At 37.4% G+C, this 27,027-nt stretch overlaps 1 protein-coding gene across 1 annotated transcript in view; it reads right to left on the bottom strand.

Moving 5' to 3' along the window:
• The window catches only part of EYS (eyes shut homolog), a 1,553,129-nt gene that overhangs the window by 91,930 nt on the left and 1,434,172 nt on the right, over nt 1–27,027 (bottom strand). The window contains exon 33 of the mRNA XM_055330595.1: nt 23,372–23,544. Within this exon, the coding sequence (XP_055186570.1) occupies nt 23,372–23,544 (173 nt within the window). The remainder of the gene's footprint in view (nt 1–23,371; nt 23,545–27,027) is intronic.

Consider the following 27,027-nt stretch of genomic DNA (forward strand, 5'->3'; position numbering starts at 1 on the left):
TGGGGTGAGGGGACACTGTGGACTGGCTCCTACTTGGATAGTGTAAGGGTTGAGAGACTGGATGGCTGCACTGAAGGAGAGAGCAGATGAGTCTGATTCTTGACTGGGATGGGTCAGCACTCCCAGAGATTGTTGTGGAAAAGATGTGTGAATGTTTGCTTTGTGTCTGATGTGGGTCAAGTATGGGACAGAGACATCGAGGTGATTTTCTTAAGTTCTGACCAAAAGAACCACCTCAAGAGGTGAAAAGCCCCCAGGAGGGAAAGCTAGAGGTGTCACTAGATTGCTAGCGATACAACCAGCTGGTTGGTTTTTTGGGGTTTTTTGCCCCAAAAGACAAGGTTGGTTTTAAATATCTGCCAAATCCAGACATCTGCGAAGCAAAATCAGCATGACCTTATTAGTCAAGAAAGAAGTTTCCCATCTCCTTTCTCCCCCAGCTCCCTGTGAAACAATCTGGACCTGCAATTAGTAAAGGAGGGGAGGAAGGATTTAAGTTTCCTTTTTCTCTGACTTTAGACTTTCTACCTGACTCAGCCCCCACTTGGGAAAGCACAAAGGTTAAAGCAAACAGATTTGCCTACCACGTTAAAATGGATGACCTCATTACTGTGTGGAAGTGATAGTTTGTGACCCCGGAAGGACCACATCTAAATCTTCACTTGAAAAAAGGAATAACACCACTGAACAAATTTTAAAGGGAGAATGGAAGACAAAGTGAAGTTGCTTTACGTTTTCATGTGTCCATGCTATTATGAAAAAGAGCTACTGACTTATTTTTTGTCTGGTAACTAGCAACAGCACCAGATTTTCTCATTTAAATGATATAAATAAGAAATAGACTTGTATCTTCCTTTCCAGTGTTAAGACAAATTTTCTTTTTTCTTTTTTTCTCACTGCATTTTCTTGGACTGTCCTGACAATGGTGAATAAATAACAGTAATAGTAGGTATACTTGTCAAGTTTTGATTTTAACTGAAAATGTTCTGGTGTTTGCCAATTAGGAATAATATATGGTTTTGGTTTTAAGTTAGCCTTAAATTTTAGTATTTTTATTCAAAATTTAGTTTCTATTTCCGTTTTTTTAGTTTTCTTCATAAACAATAAAACAGGGATCCCTGGGTGGCGCAGCGGTTTGGCGCCTGCCTTTGGCCCAGGGCGTGATCCTGGAGACTCGCGATCGAATCCCACGTCGGGCTCCCGCTGCATGGAGCCTGCTTCTCCCTCTGCCTGTGTCTCTGCCTCTCTCTCTCTCTCTGTGTGAATATCATAAATAAATAAAAAATTTAAAAAAAAAACAATAAAACAATAAAGCCCATCTGCTGAATTCGGTTGAATGCCTTATCTGTATCTATTGAGTGACATTTCATTATCTATTGATAGGATCAGAAGTTAACTTGCTTTAATATTTTTATTTGATTTTGAATTATATTGATAAATTTCCTGGCATTGAATCATCACTCTTATATGCTCAGAATATTTCCAACTCAATCATAATCATGTAATATTTTGGTACCTTGTTGGAGTATATTTGCTAAAATTTAGCCTTTGTTGTTGTTATTTGTTTTTGCCTCTAAAGTCAGTTATTTATTTATGTATTTATTTATTACATTTGTTTTTATTTAAGTTCAAATTGACAACATATAGTATATCACCCAGTGCTCATCCCATCAAGTGCCCTCCTCAGTGCCTGTCACCCAGTTACCTTATCCTTCCACCCACCTCCCCTTCTGCAACCCTTTGTTTCCCAGAGTTAGGAGTCTTTCATGATTTGTCTCCCTCTCTAATTTTTCCCACTCAATTCTCCTCCTTTCCCTCATAATCCCTTTCACTATTTCTTATATCCCATGTATGAGTGCAACCATATGATGATTGTCCTTCTCCGACTGATTTATTTCACTCAACATAATACCCTCCAGTTCCATCCATGTCGAAGCAAATGGTGGGTATTTGTGTCTTCTGATAGCTGAGTAATATTCCATTGTATACATACGCCACATCTTTATCCATTCATCTATCGAAGGACATCATGGCTCCTTCTACAATTTGGCTATTGTGGACATTGCTACTATGAACATTGGGGTGCAGGTGTCCCAGCATTTCACCACATCTGTATCTGTGGGTAAATACTCAGTAATACAATAGCTGGGTCATAGGGTAGCTTTATCTAGAGGCTCAAGTGAGATTGGTCTATAGTTTTCTCTTCTTCGTGTCATGGTTGTTTATCACAATGAATTGAGAAACATTTGTTTTTCCTTTTTTTTTTTTTTTTGGTTTGGAAAAACATGAATAAAACTGAAATAATTTGTTCTTAATAGATAAAATACATCTAAGCATGTATCATTGAAGAGACTATTTAAAATAGTAGATATTTTGGGGTGCCTGGCTAGCTCAAAGGAGCTCAACTCTTGATCTCAGAGTTGTGAGTTTGAGCTCCACTTTGGGGGTAGGGTTTACTTAAAAAAATATAGTAGATATTTCATTACCTTCCAAATGCTAATATAGTAATTAAACAATTATTTTTTCACAAATAATTACTCAGGTTGAGTATTTATAGTTTGGTATAAAACATTCATTTTCTCTAAGTTTTAAAGGTGTTTGCAATGGATGTACATATTTTATCCTTTAAATTTCTTTTTCTTCTTTATATGTGTTCCCATCATATTCTCATTCCTAATCTTATTTTTTTTTTACCCCTTTTAATTTAATCACTCTCTTGAGGAATCTTTTTGGCTTTATAAAAAAAACAAGGTCTTTTATATTTTATTTATATTTTATTTATTGTAGTTTCATCAATTCCCTTTTTTCCAATTTATTTTTATTTCAATATTTATATCTTAATATGGGTGATTGCTTACTTCCTATATTTTTATCTTTTGTCTTTAGTTCTATTTTATTTCTTTCAGCTTTCTCTGTTTTTAAGTTATTGTTATCTTTTATTGTTATTTTAAAATATTTCTTACTATTAACACTAAATTCTTATATTTTATATTTCTCCTGGATTCACTTTGTTTTAATCATGTCTCAGAGTTTGAAGATACTGATCTCCAGGCTCCTGCCTGATGCATAAAGGAGAAATCTACCCTGCTGGTATCCTCTTAGAACTTCAGACCCTACTTTCACAAGCTGCCTACCAACCTCAGACTATGCCTATCAAAAGGGACAGATTGGAATTGGAAATAAAGGAGGATATCTTCCCCAAATCCCTTCTTTACATTTACAATGGAAGCATAATACACAATAGGCAAGTTGTAAATAAAACTTTAAAAATCATTGAGACATAAAATAAGTTTGTAGTAAGAAGAAATACATATAATGTTTAAGAACAGAGCTATCCTATGACCCAGCAATTATAATACTAGGAATCTACCCCAAAGATACAAATGTAGTGATATGAAGGCGGCACCTGCACCCCAATGTTTACAGCAACAATGTCCACAACAGCCAAACTATGGAAAGAGCCCAGATGTCCATTGACAGATGAATGGATAAAGAAGATATGATATATATACAATGGGATATTACTTAGCCATCAAAAAAAGAAATCTTGCCATTTGCAATTATGTGGATGGAAATACAGGGTATTATACTAAGCAAAATAAGTCAATCAGAGAAAGTTATGTGATTTCACTCATCTGTGGAATTTAAGAAACAAAACAGGAGCATAGAGGAAGGGAGGGAAAAATAAAACAAGATGAAATCAGAAAGGGAGGCAAACCAAAAGAGACTCTTAACCTTAGGAAACAAACTGAGAGTTGCTGGAGGGCAGCTGGGGGGGGGGATGGGGTAACTGGGTGATGGGCATTAAGGAGAGCACATGATGTAAGAAGCACTGGGTATCATATACAACTGATGAATCACTGACATCTACCTCTGAAACTAATAATACACAATATGTTAACTAATTGAATGTAAATAAAATACAATTAAATGAAAAAATAAATATATATAATGTTGATAGGAATTTTTGATATACTAAACTTGTTAATTTCCATTAAATTATTTTATCAATCCAACGTGATTTTAATGGAAATATATTAGGCATGGAGTAAGGGCTTAGAATAAGACACAAATAAATCTGGGAGATTTTTATTATGAGAGTGGCTTTTCAAATTATTGAGAAAGAGAAGGATTATTCAGTAACTATTAAGGTAAACTAATCATTAGGATGAAGGAGAATTCTTTAACTTACTCCAAATCCCAAAATATATACTCCAGCTGGATAAAAAAAAAATTAAACTAAAAAATGAAACCATAATAGCTTTAAAAATAGAAAGCATGGGTTGATATAATTTTAATTTTTCTAAACTGGCTATCGTAAAAGAAAGCAGAAAGAGAGTGACAAATTTGGCTACTTAAAATTGAAAAAGCTTCTTTATGCCAAGAATGTGGGAAAACAAAATCAAGACAAATGGATTTTGCAAGTGGTATAACATTTTTTGATTATCCATTCTTCTGTCGATATACATTTGAGTTGCTGCCATTTTTTTGGCTATTATGAATAATGTGCTATGAACACTCCTATATAGGTTCTTGCAGATACATGTTTTCATTTGTCTTGAGTATGTTCTGGGAGTAGAATTGCTGGGTCGTACAGTAACTCCGTCAAACATTTTGAGCAATTTGTTTTCCAAATTTGTTACACTGTTTTAGAATCCCACCAACAATGTATAAAGTACTGATACACACTACAACATGGATGAACTTCAAAAACATCATAATAAGTGAAAAAAGCCAATCACAAAAGGCCATATATCATATCACTCCATTTATATTAAATGTTTAGAATAGGTAAATCCACAGAAATAGAAAATAGATTATTGGTTTCCAGGGGGTGGGGCAGGGGAATACTGAGGAGTGAAAGCTAATGGGTACTGATTTCTTCTTAGGGTGATGCAAATGTCTGAAATTAGACAGTGGTGATGGTTTCAGTGAACTGTGCATTTTAAAAAGGGCGTAGGAGTGCCTGGGTGGCTCGGTCGGTTAAGGTCTGACTTTGGCTTGGGTCATGATCTCAGGGTCCTGGGATCGAGCCCCTTGTTCAGCTCCCCAGTCACCGGGGTGGGGGGCAGTTTTCTCCCTCTCTTTCTCCCTCTGCCCCTCTCCTTGTTCATGCTCTTTCAGTCGCTCCATCAAATAAATAAATAAAATCTTTATAAATAAATAAATAAATGATATATGTTATTGTAAGCAAATTGTGTCTCGATAAAATTATTATTTAAAAAAAGACAAATGGGGAACAGAAAGAATCCTTTCATCACAACACACATGACAGCCAAAATGCCTTTTTTCCCTAATTGCCAGGAACCTACTCAAACATAAAGCGAGAATAAACAATCCAAGTAGCATCATGCTGGCCAATGTTTAACAACTTTTCCGAGGGCATGGGGCCTGGTGAGGCAAGCCCTTATTTGCAGGGTTAGAACTTTTTTTAAAGTTCTATTTATTTAAGTAATCTCTGCACCCCACGTGGGCTCGCACTCACTACCCCAAGACTGAGATGGGAGATTGCCTCACACTCCTCTGACTGAGCCAGCCAGCAGCCCCGCAGTGTTAGTTGTTTTTAATTTTGTAAATATTCCTCTGATGGCTGCTTTCAAGCTATTGTTAACAAAACTAGATCCAGCAAACATTGCATTCAAGTAAAAATGGTCATGAAATATGAGTGAGAGATTTACAGAAATACAAGTGACACTGCTGAACCACACTTATAAATAAAAGAATGCAAATTAAAACAATGATGAGATCATTTTTAAAAATCCCAATGTGGCTATAAATTTTTGAGATAAGATACTCTCCTAGTCTCATATTTTGGTGGGAACACAAATTGTTTGAAGGGCAAGTTTGGCAAAATCTTTTAAGTTAGACATGAATATGTTATTCGACCCAATATTTACACCAATAAAATACATGTCCTGCTGAATACTTCCTAGGGAAACAACTTCTCTAAGCTCTTGGGGGAACATAAGAAGTAAACATTTTGTCTTTTACAAAAAAGAATCTAAAGCCTCTAACAAAATGAAAAAAATAAAACGTAAAGTGATTCACACAAAGTTATCAACAATAATATAGGCCATGATTAAAAGCATGAAATTTTAATGAAATATCAGTATTTGTTTAATGTAGGAACAAGAAGGAAAAAGGAAAAAAATAACAAAATAAAAATGATCTATCAGAAATTAATGCTGAACAACGGCAACGTTGTTCTAAAAAATGGAAAGAAAATATCTAATCCACTTACATAAAAAATTCCTGTCTATAATGACCCTACCGGTAAGAAATGAAGGAGTGATTTTCAAAATAGTAACAGAAGGATCAGAGTTATTAGGATCCCTATTGTTTGGAGAATACTAATATATCCCTCAGTCAGCACAACTCACAAATGTAATGCAATTCATCCAGCAAATATTTATTAGTCTACTAAAACAGTAGGTGAAAATAACAGCATCTAATAACTTTGAGGGACATAAAGAAGAATCAGACATAATCCTTTGCTATAACTCAGTCTTGTACCAGTCTTTGATTTTTTTTAATGAAAAGTATTTTTTCTCACTTTACTACATCCATTCCCACCTTTCAAAACAATAAATTTGAGGGTAAAGACTATATTTGTTTTGTATTCCCCATAGCATCTGATATGATGGCATTGCATCAGTTCACATGTAGCATTCAATCGATATTTGTTGACAGCACTGCTATACTGACAACAAATTAAAAAAATGGAATATTTTATAAGAAAAATATCACACTTGGTTTTTTTTTGTTTGTTTGCTTTTGTTTTGTTTTGTTTTTTTTTCCACATTTGAATACACTCTGGAACTGTCATAACTTGCATAGTGACCAGTTATGTTTTTGTTTTTCTACTTGCCTACACATACACTATTCTTGAGGATCCTGGTTGAAATTAAAACCAGTGTGCAAACTGATGAGGGTTTTCTGTTCTCAGTGGAGACTTTTGTCATTGATTTTTTTTCCTTGCTACATAGGCAAAACTTGAGTCCTTCATCTGAAATGAGGCAGGTTTCAGTGAGCAATCTGTGAGGTGGATATGGAAAATAGATATCCAGACTGTGTTCTGAACAAGAAGCAAGAAAGGGGGAAAATATAGAAATATTGTGCTTATGATGCTACCAAATGGCACTCTAACTTTCTGATTAGCCAAAGGGATGAAGTTAATAGGTTGATATTTTAGATGACTGATTTTTCTTGTATTTAGCTTTCTATTGAAGTAGAATACAGAAAAGTTTACAAATCAAAATAAAAAATGCAGAGTTCATCAAGTGAACTCACTATTTCCCTGTAACCTCTTCCAAGTTAAGAATTGTTGGAATATGTTTGTTATTATTTTGTTTAGGACTTTGCTTCAATATTCATGCCTGGGCTGTCATTTGTTTTTCTCATCAAAGGCAATACCTAGATTGTGCTTGTCTCATGGAAGAAGTTGGAAGTTTTCCCCTCTTGTTTTATTCACTTGAAAAGTTTATGTAAAACTGGTGTTATTTCTTCCTTATATAATCAGAAGAGTTTGTCACTAAAGGCACATGAGTTTTGATTTTCTTAGCGGGAAGATTTTTCTTTAGGAGTTTTATTATGTATGATTCATGTTTGTATTATTTTTCTTATGCTAGTTTTAAATAGTTTTGTTTTACTAAGATTTTATGGAGTTAATATAATTTTTCAAATATATTGACATGAAGTGGTTCATCAAATCCTCCTAATATCTGTATGATTTGAAGTGATGTTTATGTCTTACTGATTAAAAATTTTATCTGACAATTAGAATAACAGTTTCATATCTATAACTGGTTCTGATGCTTCAGATAATTATTCTTTTCTTTTTTGTTTTTTAGTATGGTTTGTAATTTTTTGTTGAAAGCTGGACATGTGTCATGTAATAGGAACTAAAGTAAAAAGCTTTAGTGTGGGGTTTTGTGTTAATCTGACTAGCAGTTGGGCTTTACTTGATGTTTGGGGAAGCCACAGATGCCAGAGGTTTGAAATTGCTCTCGAGTCATTGTTTGTGTCTACTCTGTTAAGTTTCCCTAGTCCTTCTCTTCAGTGATAGCATATCTTGTGGCTCTGTCTGTCGTGTCCACTGTTAGTACACTGGAGCCTTGCACCTGTGGTGGGAAGGTGATGATTCAATTTCAGTCTCTTAGCAGGCTGTGTCCCTGTGTGACTTTCAGAAATTTTTTTTAGCTTTTTTTCCCTCCTTAGGTGAGGCAGGAAGGCAAGAGGGGCTGAGGTAGGGAACACGCCATCTCTCAGGTGGGATAAGGCCCTAGTAAAGCCTTTTCCCCAGAAAGTAGGCCTCCCTTGGCTTTTGTCACACCTTGCTCTCCTGGCTTTTTTCTTCCACCACTGACCATACTTCCTCAGTCTTCTTTTCTTTGCTCCTCTTTCTTCGATACCTACATTCTAAATGTTGTAGTTCCCAGAATGTAGCTCTCTATACATTCTCTTCATAAGTGATTTCATGTAGTTTTATGAGTTTAAAATGAAATATCCCCTGCTTCTTTTTAAAAATTTTTAAAAAGGTTTTATTTATTCATGAGAGACAGAGAGAGAGGAGAGAGAGAGAGAGAGAGAGAGAGAGAGAGAGAGAGAGAGAGAGAGGCAGAGACAGGCAGAAAGAGAAGCAGGCTCCATGCAGGGAGTCCGACATGGGACTTGATCCTGGGTCTCCAGGATCTGGCCCTGGGCTGAAGGCGGCCCTAAACCACTGAGCCACCGGGGCTGCCCATCCCTTGCCTCTTTGACTTGTCCACTTACATATTCTACAGGCATCTAAAGCGAAACTAGGGGATCCCTGGGTGGCGCAGCGGTTTGGCGCCTGCCTTTGGCTCAGGGCGCGATCCTGGAGACCCGGGATCGAATCCCACATCGGGCTCCCGGTGCATGGAGCCTGCTTCTCCCTCTGCCTGTGTCTCTGCCTCTCTCTCTCTCTCTCTGTGTGACTATCATAAATAAATAAAAATAAATAAATAAATAAATAAAGCGAAACTAAACTCCTGTTTCCATGCCAAGCTTCTTCTTCTCACTTCTCAGTAAAGCATTCTATTATCTAAATCACTCAATCCAAAAATCTGGTAGCCATTTTTGATTCTTCTCATCTTCAACACAATCTACTAGTAAGTCTTGTGAAAGCTACTTTCAAATAAAACTTGAATCTAGCTAGTTTTTTCCCCACTCTGCTCAGGAAACTTCACTTCTTACATGAATTCTTGCATTAGCTACATCTGTCCCCCTTCTTCTAGTATTCCTGACCCAAGTCATGGGTTATAAACACAAATCAAAGCAAATCACTCCCCTCCTTAAGCTCATGGCTTATCATTGGACACTGAAGAAAATCCAAACTCCTTACTATGACCTACGAAGCCCTGAATGATGTGGCTTCAACTTATTTCTCTAAAGTCACTTATGCCACCCTTGCCTTGTTCTTTATGCTCTAATTTCACTGGCCTCTTCAGAGAAGCCCTCCCTGACCACCTGTCCAAGCGGGGTCCCACTCTGCTGTTTTTATCATGTCATTTGTTTATTTCTTCCACAGCGTCTGTCCTAATTTGATAATATATTTATTTACTTTTTGCCTGTAGCCTTTTTGGATTTCAAGTCTCACTGAAGAAGTTATGCCTGTTTTGTTTACCAGGTTTTACTAAGCACCTGGGATGGGCCCAGCACATAATAGGTTCTTAATCAGTATTTGTCAAATGAATAAATTATAGAATGAGTTTTCTTACAATTAAAATGACATAATTAAACCATATTTATTATCTCATAATTTTCCAGGTAATTTCTAATATTGAGTTTCTCACTTGGATACATTTTACTAAAAGTAAAGAACATTGATGTCAGATGTAATAAATTTCTGCACCAATGAGACAACTCATAACTGATAACACATCTTTGCATGTGCTTAGGTTTGTTTAGATAGCATTTTAATAACATGGCAAGACTTTGTCAATGATTCATAATTTTATACTACATCTAGTATGCTTAAGAAGATTATTATTTATCAGTTATTATTAATTTATATTTTATAATTTCAGTCTCTATTGAAATGATCAGTAATCACTTCCATGATTAGTGCTTTAAGTACAGTGTAACTGAATCTGTATTTGAAACACTTGTGGGATTCAGAGTGACATAAAAGTTAAGAGCATAGCTTTGCCACAAACCAGCCATTCCTCATACTGGTTATTTACCTTAATTTTCAGTGTTCTCATCTAGAAAATGGGGATGATCTATAATAGCTGCCCTTTGTGCTCTTTTGAGAATTAAATGAGATATATAAAGCACTTAGAACAATGTCTTCATTGCAAGTTTAAATATCTGCTAACTCTGATTAGCTGCTTCATAATGAACTGTAATGAAGAAGACACAAAATAAAACAGCAGGAATAACTCATAACTGATTTTCCCTATTCTCAATCTAAGGGTTCTGATCAGAATAAAAAAAATGAAGAGGAGGATGATCTATTCAACTCCTTTATTAGCTGATGAAGGAAGTGAAGTGCAGGGAGGTGAAGTGACTTGTTGGATGTCACGCAGCTGGTTGTTTCAGATTTTGGACCTGGGTGTGGGTTCTGTTCTCCAGTGCAGGGCCTTCCCCTTATACAACACTAATAGTTTAATACTGCCAACTTCAGATTTCATCATCTATAAAGTGACATAAAGGCTTGTTAGTTAACCAAACAGTATTTATTTGAGTTCGCTGAAACAATGAAATTCATTAATGACAGCATGCAGATGTTAAAGAGTTGATAAGATGTGGCACCCTACTCCACTCTAGAGAATAAAGCGTGAAAAAAAGAGGTGGCGTTCTTTTGCTTTCCGTATCTAAGAATGCTTGGAGCAACACTTTTTTGCAGTTTTACCAAGTAGCACATTTGGGATATAATCATTTCTAAGTTTGTTCTTACAAAAGCTGCTTCTCTGGAAATAGGCTTTTGTCAAGGGGATTTTTTTTTTTCTCAAGTTAAAATTAGACTTTGCTTAATACACCCATAATTTTGCAGCCCTTTGTGTATTGCACAGGTGTTCTGATATGCTCTTATTCCAACAGGGCAAATGTTGAATAACCATGAAAGCTTTTAGATGTTGGCAGAGGGGCACCTTAAGTCCTTTGATTTGCAGGGTGGGAAATTGCATAAGCCCCTATTTGTCAGAACGTGTGGAAGAGATGGCTGTTGATACTTTCCATTTTCCTTTTGCCACACCGAGTTAGACTAGAATTCAGTAACTTAAAATATAGGCTCCTAAAGATGCACTTTCCTCCAAAGTATTTGTTTGTTACAACAAGTGATGGAGGAGAGAGGTATAATGGAGGAGGAAGCAGACGATGCTGTTAAGGGCTCTTTTAATCCACAAACAAAAAGACCTCTGGAACATATAATTCTTAAACATTCTGTTTTTAAAGCTTACATAGGCAATCAAACTTAACACACAGTGGATATGGCTATCTCAGGAAAAATCAACTCTGCCATGGTTAAGATAGCAACCCTGACAAGTACTTAGGGGACTCATGCAGCTGGGCAGCCTCAGTGATATTTCTGCAGGAAATCCCCCTTTGGTGGTAGCTGTCAACAAGGTGTGTGTTAAGCCATCTACCTGGAGACTGACAGGGATACACTCCAATGAGCAGAATTATCAACCACTCACTCTGATGACAGCTTTTCTTTCTCTAGAGCTTAACATCTTCAGGGCAGAAAGAGTCTCACTTTAACAATTTCAAGTTGATTTAATACACAAGAACAAAAAAGATGAGATTCAAAAATACCCTTGGCCCCTTTAGAATGGCAAAGAGAATTACAAAATGTCATTTCTGAGACTGAATCATTAGGTGCAATATTTAGATTTGCCCTCTGGAAAAGACTGGATGTTCCCTGCCAGGTGTTAAGTCATGGATGCAAATTGAAACGGGCAGTAAAGTGCTGACTTTCAAAGAGCCATATTAACTTTACAAGGCACTAGTTATGCTCTGAAGTTATTGAGAATAGCAGAGTCAGGAAAGAGTTAATTCACTCCCCGCAAATCCCTTACTCAGGACCAAAGTGCTTTCATTAGAACAAGGGAATTAAGAATATACCTATATTTGTCTATTGTTTAACCCATAGGAAAAGAAAACCTCTTAATTTAAAATAGATTAATAGGTGAGGTTTTGCAAGGTATTCTTTGTTCTACAAATTTTGAAATTTCAGAAATGAAGAGGAAGCCCAGTTCTTTGTAAATCCCTACAACACATCCTACTTATAAAAATAAGGACTCAAGTAGCCCTTCGGGAATGATGGTTCACATTAAGTGATTCCTACATTTTGAGACATGAGCCATACTACTGATATTGGATGTGTAGAACTCCCTTTTGTACTTCACATTCACATTGAGGCTTTATAAAATCATCATTACAACCAAACAGGGATCATGACTTGATTATCTAAGACTGCTTACCCTTACCTTTGGATTTGTCCTTTATTTCTCAAGGGTAAGGATGGGATAAGGCCAGGGAAAGCATATGGAATGCTAATATTGTAGAAAGCATGTATATGTTGGATACGTTGGATAATCTTAATGCGACAAAGGTACATACTAAGTCAGGCTTTGTTTACAAATTATAATTAATTTTCAGACATATTCTCTTTATTTTTTCTCATTATTTCCCCAATTAATATTTGTTTCACAAATGCATAATGATAGGAATCCCAGAACTCATTTGCCAAGTCTTTTAATCATAGATATAGGACATGAGAGCATTGAAATGATCATTTTGACTAATCATTTTGACTAATCAATTCTACAGTAATTGATATGCTTTCCAAAAATGCTCCTTTGATGGAATAATGTTTTTCTCTAAAAACATTATCTGTCTGAGTTGACAAAATGATACCTCTAAAAGCATCAATCTTTTCAGGTTTAGTTGTTCTTATCAAATATGTGAAATATAATTTGCATTTTCCCAATTATATGAATGGAAATTCATATTCACTGATTATGTGCTTCCTCATCAAAGTTGAGTACTTTTAAGGACACTTAAATTATTGAAGGGTCATCATTTGCTAAGAGTACAAAGAATAAGAAAACAGTATCAATTCATTTGACTCATTGAGAAAAATGAAGACAAAATAAAACCCTAATTGATAAATGCATAGTATAATGTAAGCATTTTTATTTTTATTAAATTGCAATCAGAAAAAGGAGAAGTAGCTCCTACTTATTCTATGTAGTTTAGGTCTCAGTGGCCTTATGTGACTCTTTGCGTCTGGGAATGTCTACCACATATGAATACATTTCCAGAAAATGGCCATATGACATTTTATCCTTGACTTTCTATGATGGGATTGCTGCTGGCATTAGCAGAGGCACTTGTCACTCTACTCTTGTATCCATAGTCCTCTTGTTGCCTTCTTCACAGCTCAGTTAGAATGAGCTAAAAGAATGCAAATTTAAGTAAATTTAATTGTATTGGGGTGAGTGGGTGGCTTTAATGTACTTTAAGAACACGAATAAGTAGCTCTTGAATATGCTGCTCCATTGTTTCCTCTAACAATATCAACCAATTGGAAATAGATAATAAATTTTATATATTAAATGTCCTAAACATTCCAACCAAATTTTTTTTCCAACCAAAATTTGAAATAAGCTTCTCTAAATTAATTCTTTGAAATCAATGTAACTAATAAAAATCCAGGCCATGTTTGAAAGGGAATAGTCTAAATGAGTGGTCTGTAAACTTTTTAGATCATGGCCCAAATATGTTAATTTAAAATTGTTATTGGTATACAAATACACTAATATAATATGGACATCATAATACACAACAGTAGCAATTAAAAGATTAAGGCAAAAAAGAAAATTAATATACCACAGTGGAGTGTACATATACCACTTTGGGAACTACTGTGGTGTATTTTGTGAAATGCTTGTTCTATGAGACAGAAGAGCTCTTGGTTTAATGCTGTGTTATTAAAGGACTTCTCAGAGGCTTCACTGTGCTACTGATGTAGAAAAGACTTTTGGGATTGAAGCCGATGGCCAAGAAAGAAATTTTGAGATGTCTTTGGTGCAAAACAGTAGTTTTATTAAAGCATGGGGACAGGACCTTTGGGCAGAAAGAGCTGTGCTGGGGTCATGAGGAGTGGCCCATTATATACTTTCAAGTAGGGAGGGGGTTAGGGATATCCTAGGTCCCTAAGGAATTTTGGAAGCAAAGTTTCCAAGACCTTGATAGGGCTAGCTACTGTTGAGGAAAGGTCATTTATTACTGACTAATGAAACCTTAATCAGGAGTCAGATGTACTTTGGTGGGTCATATGTTTGGGGAAATGATTGCCAACACGTATCTTGAGGGGTTTAGAGATAAAGGAAATTTCTAAAGGAATTTTTATACGTTAAAGTAGACTTACAGGATCCTGGAAGAGTGGAGGAGGTGGGGCTAAGATCGCCTTTTGCCTTAAGTAAAGTATCAACATCAGGGCAGCTGAGTTCTTAGAGGAAGGTCACTCTGCCTGTCTCAAGAACTTGTCAGTGGGCAGTGGGGAGTAAGGACATTTAATTTTTCTTTTGCCTTTGTTTCCCACATCACTACTATACACTTGAATTCCTAAAAGGAGAACAGAGTACTATATACTATTTAAAAAAAGAGGCTGAAGTCAGGGAGATCTGGATTCCAGATTTACCCACCACCCATGAACTATTTTACTTTTGTCTGATTATTTAAATTCTCTGATCCTCAGGTTCTTTATCTGCACAATGGAAATGATGACATACCTCATTGGGTTATTATGTAGATCATATAGGAAGATGAAGGTAAAGTACTTAGCTGAGGGCCTGGCATATAGTGAGCACTTAGTAGATGTGAGTTCATTTCAACACACTCTTTTTTACGGGCCACCTTACAACACTGTGGACCACACTTTTTGAAATGTTCCAGATTAGATTATTCATTCATTGCTTGTTTTATTAGTTTACTTTTTCAATTTGACACTTATTGACTAGCTCTTAAGTAATAGGCATAATAGTAGGCTCAAGGTAAGAGCTTAGTTGAATATTCTGTAGAACTTTCAAACTTTCATTTCTGCAAAAACATGAGAGCCTACCATATGTCAGGCAACATTTGCTACTCCACAGGTATGGTGATGGCCAAGGCAGATGTGATATCACCATCACAGAGCTGACTGTCTGAGGGAAGGACTCACACGATACATAGCCAACATTTTAAGGATAAATACAAGGTAGTGTGAACTGACAGAGGGTATAAGGTGGGGGCTACAGAATGAGGTGGGATCTGTCATGTCAGGTCTGCACTTTCTTTTAAGCAGTTCTTACCTCATCCCAAGAGACAGAGGAAGCTATTTTCAAGCACAAAGTCATAGGATGGCAAACTATTCAAAAAGACAATGTGAGTGTGTCAGTGGAAATAGACAAACAAAAAATGCCTTGAACTGAGTAACTGCTAATCACTGTACGGAATGGTAGGCAATTTACATCACACACCGGCATCTCCATCACTGTTTATTTCATTCCTCTCTATCAATAAATTCCATTGCCTCTTCATAAAATGTTGACTTTACAGTCTTTCACGTAGCATAAATTTACCCAGGCTCTGGTCAATTTTCTGTTCCTGTGAAGAGTTTTTTAATGTACAGCAAATGTGTTTGTGTTCTCCATTGCTTGGTAACTGGCAGGTGCATCACATTAGCATAGCTCTTAAACCAACCAAGCATAACCTGATAGGTGTGGTAGGATCTGACAGTATTCATTTGATACCAAAAAATCGACTCTTTGTGGGGGGCCCTGGGCTGACAAACCTGCAAAGTTCAATTCTCTGGCGAGCTATGGGATAAACTGCAGAGGTCTACGTTTCTGCAAATGTCTACAAAATCAATTTGCCATAAATATATTCAGGAGAGACAATTCTACTCCTGTGTGCAGTCTATCCATTTTAAAGACATTTTTAATAAGCAGGAAATGCTTGTGTGGGGAGGGAAAATTCTGTGAGGTTGCTAAACAATGACATAGTGCTGGATTGAACAGAAGGAACATTTGGTCTTTGCAGTTTAGTGTTCTACTGATGGTGTTCCAGAGGTAAATGGTTAGTAAGAGTTTGATAGTGAATATTCTTTGTTCTCTGTTTAAAAGCAGACAATAAAAAAATATAAAAGCAGACAATAATGGCTGCATGCCTTCCTAGGAATTGAGATGTGAAAATCTACAAATTAATTTGATTTTTCATTTAGTGTGATTGTTACAAATTGCCTCATGGGGGTACTTTTAAAATAAGAGGTAATGTTTCATAAGTAAGATCTAAAATATGCTGTCTAATTATTTTTTTAATTTGCAAAAATATCATTTTCATTTTGCTGCTTGCTTTGGTATTTCTTTTATGGTATTAGAATAATGTTCATACCATACTTTTATTGGGTTGCAAAATATATTTTATAAAGTTGTAATTTATTAAATCTCCTAGACTGAAAGAAAATAAGTAAGATACAAGAAATCCTGTACTTTCTCTCTCTTTGAGAAGGAATCGAAGAGCTTATAAATAAAATCAGAAATATTTGAGAAAACATATCAGGATATAAAGTTCAGTAACCATATCAGTAAGTATGAAGTTTAGCTACATATTACAGAAAATGTATAACAAAATAGTAGAGATTTAAGCAAAATAGATTATTTCTCCCTCATTCAAAAATGTGTGACATTGGACAATCCCTGAATGGTATGGTGTGGTTCCAGAGTTATCAGGGACTTAATTAAGCTTTTCCATCTTTTTTGCTTCATTATGGTAGCATGTATATTCAGTTTTCAAGGTTGCTTAAGATCCAAGATCACTTCTGGAATTTGAGTCACCTCTTACACATTATAAGCTTAGAATGAACCTAAAAAGGGGGTCCCTGGGTGGCTCAGTGGTTTAGCGCTGCCTTCAGCCCCCGGCGTGATCCTGGGGTCCTGGGCTCGAGTCCCACGTCGGGCTCCCGGCGTGGAGCCTGCTTCTCTCTCTGCCTGTGTCTCTGCCTCTCTCTCTCTCTCCCTCTCTCTCATGAATAAATGGATAGAATCTTAAAAAAAAAAAAAAAAAAAAAAGAATGAACCTAAAAAAAGAATCAAGGGTGGGAGTCATGTCGCTCTTCAGGAGTTTTCCCAGAGGTCAGTACAATCCTCGAACACTTCTGCTTATATTCACTTGTCATAACTTAGTTCCATGGCTGCACTCTGTTTTAAGGGAGGCTGGGATTTTTTAGTTGGGCACATTACTGCCTCCAATACAATCAGGGATGCATTAGTAAGAAAGGAGAGAATAGATTGTTTGAGAAACTGGTGGCTCTGCCGGAACCAATATAATTCCCCAAGACAAAACACCTTACTATCTTGTTTTTAATAGGTGTGTGTGTGTGTGTGTGTGTGTGTGTGTAATATAACTAAACCCAACACCACTCATTGCTAGGAAGAAAAACGCCTTCAGAGAAAGATGACAGAAGTAACTAGAGACACATGAGCAATTTCTAAACCTAATGAAAGACTTTGACTAGGAAACATCTTTCCCAGATACACACACACACACACAGACTCATTCGCTTATAAACACAAACTAGTAGTAATAATTATTGGAACAAGAACTGTAACTTTGCTCTGCAGCGACTGCCACTTGTACAAATGAAAGAAAGGTGTTAATTCAGTGCAGTGGGTGGGATTGCAGGAGTCCATCAAAGCTATTTTTCAAGAACGTTTCAGTGAACAATAATATATATATTTATTTTAAGTGCTGCTTTTTTAGCTGTGCCAATCTAACTTTTTTTCTTTGCAGATGCTGAAATAGAAAAAAAGGTGAAAGGCAGGAGGTGTGAACCTTCCCACTGAGCAAAAGGAGAGGCAATTCCCTCAGTTCTTAAGGAAGAAAAAAATGCAGGACACTAAAAGGTTGCCTTCAACCCAGAACAAGAGGAATCACTTTCCTGAGTGCTTTCTTGTGTGGCCACAATCACCCCTGTCTCCTTGCTTCCCTCTGGGATTGGGCTTGATCCTTTAACATTTCTTTGTAACCAGGAGCTAGAAAATAGACAGTTTAAACATGGAGGGAAATGAGGGATATTGAGACGGGTTGAACAGCAGGGTAATCAAACAGCTGTTGAGTCGGAGAGAAAAAGCTGGATCATATCAGAGTGGATGCTATCAAAAGAGTTACGAGCTTACATGACAGAAAATTACATATACTTGAAATATGCCATTACAAAATGCCAGCCTGACATTAAGCTGCTTTATAGAGGTATCATGTCCTTAAATAGCCTGGTGATTATCTGTATCCCTGGAGCGTTGCTTTCCTACCTGACTTTGTAATACCCTGGCTTGTCTCTAATCACTGCAAAGAATGTCACAAGTTAGAAAAATTCTTAAAAAGGAAATTAATTTTGATCTCCTTTGACATTCTAGAGTTTTCTTTTCAGCTGGGATGGAGATCCAGCCCTCTTTCCCACAATGACAAGATGTGGTAGTTTTCTGTGGGGTCAGAGTCTTGGCTTGAAAGCTCTTAAAACACACACACACACACACACACACACACACACACACACACACACAAAAGCATTTTCTATGTGTCCAGTGATATGTGAAGCAATTTACATGAGTCATCTCATTTATTTCTCATGAACTCTGTAAGTTAGGTTCTATTAGTAGATTGTTTGAAGTCGAAGCACAGAGAGAACAAGTGACTTGCCCAAGGTCACTCTGCAGGCTATGCAGCAGGGGAGTGAGGATTTTAACCCAGCCATGTGGATTCCAGGGTCTAGGCTTTCAGGCTACATGTTACACTATTTTCTTCAAAAGCCATGCTCCATTGACAGGCGCAGCAGGCTGGGAGGATACAGTAAATTAAGACATATTTTTAGAAGGGACACAGAGAGCAAGAAACAAGATAAAGCATTCCCCCCTTTGCCTTTAAAATGATGTGGTTAAGAAAACAAGAAGAGCTTATTCTTGCATATGGGAAGAGGCAACAGGAAGTGTGAATGAGGAGCACGAATGTGGAAAGTAAAGCACTTTACAAAGGAAGGCAGCTGTGAATTTTCCATTTGCAGTGTTTGTTTATTTTGGCTCCTGTCATCACTGCCATGATTGCCCCGGGATGAATTCCCCAGTGGAAACATCAACAAGGTAGGAAACGTCATAATTATATTTCCTATTATCCTCCAAAGAATCTATTTAATATGGTAGATATGGCTACAATCTGAAAGAAAAGTGCTATGTAGCAAATACAACTGCTGATAAAACTGGCTGATTTTTCATCCTCTGGTATTAACAAAAAGGCAAAGATAAAAAACGGAGTTTGCATATTATTCTGTGCCTTTTCTCACGTGTGGTTGCAACTGGGCACCAGCTATGCTTATCGGTTTGCTCTATGCTTTTCTCTATTGAATATATTCAGTATGTTCTAGAGAATCTCCTGAGGGTCAGATCGGTAACAGTGAATGGTCCAAGAAATGATATGGGACACTACCCTGTACGAGTTGGGGGAGTAAAGAAAGCCTTGATGTTTGCGGATGCAAAGATGGCTCCTGGAGGGAGCTGCCACTCTGGGCATTTTTGTGATTGTTACTGGAGTGTTGATATGTTAAGCTCTCTTTCCTCCTATTGATCTCCAGCTTCTCTAGCTCTTTTGCTTATCTGAGATGCTTGCAAGAGCTTGCACTTTTGCTAGTTTTGTATGGCAATGTAGAAGTGTGGGAAAATAAGGTCCTGCAGGGGAACCCTCAGTTAAAATGAACCAGGAGTCAACGGTTAAATGCATCTCTCTTTTGTCCTGTGAGCAGGCAATTGTCGGAATCATCCTATGATGATGATTAGGAAATGTAAAACATTTCCTCCTAAGATCAGACAATGTTGTCATTTTAGGCGGTTCCTCATAAGGTCTCAGAATCGAGCACAATTGGCCACAGTTCAACCCCAAGGACATCTTTGTACTCACTTTCTCCCTTTCCTGTTGTATTCCCTCCAAGTCTCCACTTCACTCCAGTTTCTTGAGATCGTTTCCAAAATAAACTGTTGAGTGCAATTCTTTATCCAGGTTCTGCTTTGATGGGAGATCTAAGCTAAGGTAATGTAACATCACCAGAGGAACAATATTTATGGGCTGAAGGATAATGTGGGAGGGGTGTTTGGGGACGGTATTGGCATTTCACATGGCCTTCTCTCCTTTACCAGATCCGTAAATAGTGGAACTCTGGTTCTTGGCTCTCTTTACCTCTTTGTCTACACTTTCTTCTTAGATAATCTCTGATTCCATGGTGTTAACCATTACCTCTACTTTGATGACTCTCCAAATTATATCTTTAGTCCTGAACTCTCCTATGAGCTTGAGCATAATTTACCCAATTGCCTATATATATCTTCTCCGTTTGGATATCTAACAGGCATCTTTTTCTTCATCTGTACACAATAAAACTTATCTCCCAATAATGCCCTATTAAGACCCTGTTATACTCTGAATCCTCCTCATGGCACAACAATAAAATAAAATACCTATAGTCCAAACAAATAAAATAAAGAACTCTAGATGTTCTTGATTCAGCCCTTCTCACACTCTTTTCAGCAAGTTCTGTCACTACTATCTCCAGAACAGATCTCAAGTTCACCCACTTATTTCCATCTCCACTTCCCTGGTCTTAGGCAAAATTATCTTTTGTCAGGGTCACTGACAAAAGCCTTCTAAAATCAATATTCTGCAGTCAGAATGATTTAAACAAATACATACACACCACCTGCCTCTTTAAAACCTTCCAATGGCTTCTTAAGGCAGTGAGAAATAAAAGTCTAAACCTTCCCATGTGCCTAAGACCCTTTATGATGTAGGCCCTGCTCATGTCAGATAGTTTTCTCCCTTGCTCTCTTATGCTCTGCTAGAGCAGCACCTTTTCATTCTTCAAAAAGCCCAGGTTCTAGCTCTTTTCAGAGTCTTTCATTTTTCTGAAACTTCTGCTTGAATAGTTGTTTTCTTGGTTTCATATGTCCTGTTTCCTATTCTTTAGGCTTTAGCATAAATCTCTACTCTTCTGGAGTCATTCTTGTCAAGAGCACCTGCCTGGAAGAGTACCCTTCTCCCTAGTTACTCCCTACACTCCTTATTTATTTCCTTCATAATTCTTTTCTTAAATTTTATACTGTGTTGTGAGCTGTTTTATTTTCTTTTGATCTTCTCAGCTAGAAGGTAAGCTTCATGAGGGCAGGAATCTCAAATTGCTCTGGCACTTTTGTGGAATATATTAGTGGAAGGGTTAATTATTTTAAGAAATTCTTCTGGATGGGTGCACGTATGAATGTCTTCTTACCTACAATGAAACAAGGAGACTAATAAATTTTGCTAATATCTCCTGTCTCAATAATCCATTAATCTCTGGATCTCTGGAGCTCTAATAAGAGCAAAAGATGGGAATAAACAACTTTTTTGTAAATATGGGAAGACATGCTTATAAATCTTCACTTGTTGTGGCGCCTGGGTGGCTCAGTCAGTTAAGCATCTGATTCTTGATCTCAGCTCAGTTCTTGATCTCAGGGCCATGAGTTCAAGCCCCATGAGTTCAAGCCCTTCAGTTCTTGTGGCACCTGGGTAGCTCAGTCAGTTAAGCATCTGACTCTTCATCTCAGCTCAATTCTTGATCTCAGGGCCATGAGTTCAAGTCCCTCACTGGGCTCCACACTAGGTGTGGAGCCTACTTAAAAAAAAAATCTTCATTTCTTATTTCATGTGATCAGTCTGATTTTCAGCTACGAAGCAACACTGATGATTCATCCTTCAGTAATCAAATTTTTTTGTGATCAACTGCATTTTTCAATAGCTTTTACCTCAATAGAATGAATGGTTCTGTTTTTATTGGAAAGGTAAAACTTCAATTCCATTGGGTGTACAATGCCTTTTCTATTATAAAAGTGACTTGGCTAACTTCTGACATAACCCTGCCACAAAGAGAATGAAACTCATTGTACTTCTTAACTTCCCCTCTTCCAGCTAAGTATAAATCCATTGTCCCAATTCCCTTAAAGATATATATTATCAAAAATTTCAATACCTTTTAGTCACAAATTCTTCTTTATCTAGTTTCAATTTTCATACCTGTTAAGTCAGGGTGTGGTGCTCTAGCTTTTTGAGGAGTCAGGACAGGTTAGATCGGTTTGTTTCATTTTGCACCTGGGGCATAGTGACCTCTGCTCACTTTGATAACCTTACTCTAGAATTTGGTAACAAATACCACTGACACCAAAGAGATAGTAAGCTTTGTTTTTTAAAATTTTTATGGTAGAGGGCACTGGAGTGCCTCAGTCAGGCAAGCATCTGACTCTTGATTTCGGCTCAGGTCATGATCTCAGAGGTGTGAGCCTGAGCCCTGTCAGACCTCAGGACTCAGCAGAGAATCCGCTTGAGAATCTGCACCCCCTCAAATAAATTAAATCTTAAAAAAAAAACAATAAAATTTTTATGGTGAAAATAAAAATGAAACAAGTCCAAACCTGAGTTGATGAAATATTAATACCAAATACTTATAATTATCTCTAGAAATATTTATTTCTCTATATCAAAGCTACTATTACCTTCTTAGGCAAGTTACTTCTTAAAACAATCTTATATTATAGTATCTTGTTCTTTTTGTGATTTAGGATTTCCACATACTAGATTCTCCTAAGGAGATGCCCATGGATATTATTTGTGATTTTTGTTTCTTGCTATAAAATAACCATGTCATGGGTTTTTAATATGTCTGTCTTTGTTTAAAGACAACAACAACAACAACAACAACAACAACAAAAAACTGGTCTACAATACCTAGATCTGTTAGTTAATATTGTGTCCTCAGTTTGCCAAAATGAGATAAAATATTTTGATTTTATGTATTGCATCTGATTTTCCTTGTTACTTTTTGAGCATTAGAATGATTTGAGGGGATCCCTGGGTGGCTCAGTGGTTTGGCACCTGCCTTTGGCCCAGGGCATGATCCTGGAGTCCCGGGATCGAGTCCCACGTCAGGCTCCGGGCATGGAGCCTGCTTCTCCCTCCTCCTGTGTCTCTGCCTCTCTCTTTCTCTCTGTGTCTATCATAAAAATAAATAAATAAATCAATCTTTAGAATGACTTTGAGATTTTATAACACAGCGATTTTCTGTAGTCTAACCTCAGGGAGCACTCATTACCTCCTTTGTAATTACATGATGGCTGTGAGAAATACCTGCTCAGTGATCAGTCTCATTAATAGGTCTTGTCTGGATTGACTTGAAAAGAACCAAGGAAAAGATTAGACATTTTTGATCAGTCAGGTGCTGTCTTTGGTTCCTCTGAGTGACTTGTCTACTCCTCACATCCTTTTGCCCCCACACCATGTTTAATAATGCTCCTACCGTCCTTGCAGAGGAGTCCAGACCTCCCATACGGGCAGAGGCAGACAATATCTGTCCTGGATTTAGGAACACAGGTGGCACCATTTCCACATGGGTTGTTTTCACAGGTTGCATACTGGCACATCTTGCCTGAGTACAGCCGTGGACACTCACAAAACCAGTTTCCATTTTCACTGAGGAGGGAAAAGGAATGATACAACCAATAAGAAAACAGTTGATCTTTCACACACAGGCACAAATACACACACAAATAAAATGAAAACTGCAGCTTGTCTTCCCCCTTTCTCTTTCTGTCTTTCAACTTTAAAATATCTGTAGCTGTGTACTTCACATCAAAGAAGACTAGCAGCTTTATAGTTTGCCTGAAGCCATGAGTTCTATTTTAAGCCATCTATTTTTATTTTTGAATTATCTCACCTTTTGTTTCTCACTGGGTGCCTTTCTAGGACTTCATTAAATATGTGTGCCGTTGCCTCAGTAAAGTGCTTCAAATGTATATTAGAAGAAAACATCTTAGAGGAGAATTTCAAGCTGGGGATAAGCTTTTTCCACTAAGGACAAAGTCTTCCAGAAGCCACCCTTGAGGTAACTTGGAAAGAAAAGCACTGTGGGGAGCCATAATGACTAAACATCTCTCCAGCTTCAAATATGGCTTGGTGGCCCTAGGCTGAGAGTGTCTGTGAAAGCAGAGCTGAAAACTATGCACACCTGCTGGGCAAGCCTTCCTCAGGGGGGAAGGTGACCAGAAATCTGGTATTTCTGCCTTCCTTGCATCTATTCCCCCCCTTTTAAAGTAAAAGTAGCCCCAGCTTGCCTTTGTGGACCACTCCTCCACCATTCTTAGCACACGCTGACCTGGAGGGCAGAGCCCCACTCCTGGTGTCAATCCCAGTGATTAGTGCAGGATGGACCCAAGGCCAAGAAAGCTGATGGCTTTCTCTGTAGACATTACTACTCTGGTAGCTGCTGGTAGTGTTTGCCGGTTCAGAGGGGAGAGCATGGCTAAGAATAGATGATAGATGCCTAACGGTGCAAATGTAAGGGACTGGAGCAGATAGATGGTGGATATTATTTGGGTACTAGATCCAACCGTTACTCTGTAGTAATGCGAACCAGTGGTTGGTTGGTTTGTTTATTTATTTTAAAGATTTTATTTATTTATTCATGAGAGACAAAGAGAGAGAGAGAGAGAGAGAGAGAGAGAGAGAGAGAGAGAGAGAGAGAGGCAGAGACAGGCAGAGGGAGAAGCAGGCTCCATGCAGGGAGCCCGACGTGGGACTCTATTCCGGGACTCCAGGATCAGGCCCTGGGCGGAAGGCAGCACTAAACCGCTGAGCCACCGAAGCTGCCTGAATCAGTGGATTTTAACCCCCTTTTTAATCTTCAAGCCAGTTTGCATGGGGGTTTTGTCACTTGCAATTAAATGAATACTATTTAATATTGATGCCCTTTTTTCCCTTTATTGCTTTAGCCCACACATCTTGCCATGTATGAATCTTTAGAGTTTTCCCCTTTGCTTATATCTTATCTTCTAAACACAACTGCTAACTCTTAAGGATAAGTGCCAGCATGGTCCCCAAAATTAGGATGCCAGCATCTTTTGTTTCATGACTCAGCCTCCCAATCTACTTGCAGATCTTGCCCATACCAGAGAATTTTCCATTTGTGGTCTTTGTAGTCTCTTCATACCTTCTTTCCATCTTTTAATTCTCTTAGTCTAAAATAAATTAACCTGCAGGAAAGTATTAGATTCTTTCCTACTAATGAATACCTGATTTTGAAATTGGAAGAGCTTCCCTTTCCAAATATGTATGTATTTTCTATTAATTCTCTATGTTAATGGGATGAAGCACTCTGGAGAGAATTTATGTATTAGATAGCAGGTAAATCTAGCTTTGGTGGGTGAGGCTTTGAGACCTTCAGACTTTGCTGACATGTAAGGTGCTAAACATGAGAGACCAGTAATTTACTAATTTTATAACTTTCATGGCAACTTGCATAGCATTTTACACTTACTAGACAGATATAGAATCTCATAGGTTTTCGTAGGTGGGAAGAAAATCAAGGAGCAATGTCATTAATATGGTTATTTAGGCACCCTAAACAAACTCTTTTGTTTTGGAGCTTACAAACCAGAATTTTGAGGACCCTTGAGCCAATGCTGTTCCTTCTTGCCTGAAAATAGTGGTAAAAGCATAGCCAGACCACCTGGCAGGGACAGGTGTGACTTCAAGTGTTAGGTTGGAACTTAATGTTGCTTGGGGCCATGGATAAATCCCATGTAATTTCACCTCCACTCATTTAATGTGGAATTAAAAGCTCAATATTAAGCATCTGGTATTCTGGGATAAAGTCTCGGAGTATAACACTCCTGAAAGCTGTATTCTGGAAGGACCAAATTAGTCTTTTTATAGCGAAGGAGAATGCCACATATATGAAAGATAAACGAATCTAAATATTGATTGATTTAAGTGCTTGAATCATATAGACCCACCCAGACTTGAAATGCAGGAAAGATGTTTTTCTGTTACAAATCGAGGAAAGCACTAATTTTAATCATATCCTATTGATCAATCAAGCCTCATTTCCTTTTTGCTTTCATCAGGTGTTGGAAGAAGTCGGTTGTTATAAATCCATGCGGAGATGACTAACCGCGTGCATCTGTACATCAGCAGGCAGCTAGAGCAGAGACAGAAATGGAACTTCTCTAGGAAATGCTCCATGAAAGGGGAAGATCACCTTATCTGGCTGACCAGGAGCAAGTGTCCAGAGCCCTCTTGCCCATCTTGATATTCCATTAGCATTCCATTAGAAAGAGTCCACATTAGCCAACTGAAATTTTAAGCCAGATGGTGAGGCGCCTATATATTTCACTTCAAATTGTACCCTCAAATTCCAAAATATATCCTGGAGTGCCAGATATTTCATCAATAGTTTTAATAAAATCTTTTTTTTTTTTTGCCACCAGCTGTATTAATCTGGACCTAAAGGTTTCTCCCACTCACATCTTGCCAAAGATGTCATTACTATATCCCAACTTCTTCAAAAGCTAGCAAGTCAGCTATGTTTGCTGTCACTTAGGTCAAATGACACCTCTCCACACCCTGAAGCAAATCGCAGTGTTGACCAAGAAAGTCAGTGCCTGGAGGTTGAAGGACCTAGGTAACAGACCAAGTTTGGAAACAATGATTAAACCAGTGTCACCTTCCTTGACCCAATTTACTTTAAATGTTGTAATATCACTGTGAATTTTTTGGAAACAAAAAAACCCCTAATTTTTTAATTAGTTATGAAGGAATATATTTATAAGCAATACAGTTTTTTAAATGTGAAAAAGTTGTAAAAATCTTACCCTTCACAGACCTGGGAACCATATAGAAAACCGTTTTGCAAATCTTCCTCTAAGAAGGTCAGAGCACTTTTCTGAATTAAAAGTAAGTCTGAGAAACATTCCAGATATTGCTGAAGTTCTTACCTGTAGACCATAACACTGTATTTATTGCCAATTGCTGTCAATCAATATTTGTTGTGCACCTATGTTGTGGACAGAGCCATGTGCCATGGAATAATGCTTCCGTTCTTGTTTAGGAAGACAATATAAGTGCAGGAACTAATCTTTGTAAAATACAGCATAGGTATCTGAAAAGGGAATTTAG

The sequence above is a fragment of the Nyctereutes procyonoides genome, unplaced genomic scaffold (assembly GCF_905146905.1).
Source record: "Nyctereutes procyonoides isolate TBG_1078 unplaced genomic scaffold, NYPRO_anot_genome, whole genome shotgun sequence".
Taxonomy (NCBI): Eukaryota; Metazoa; Chordata; class Mammalia; order Carnivora; family Canidae; genus Nyctereutes; species Nyctereutes procyonoides.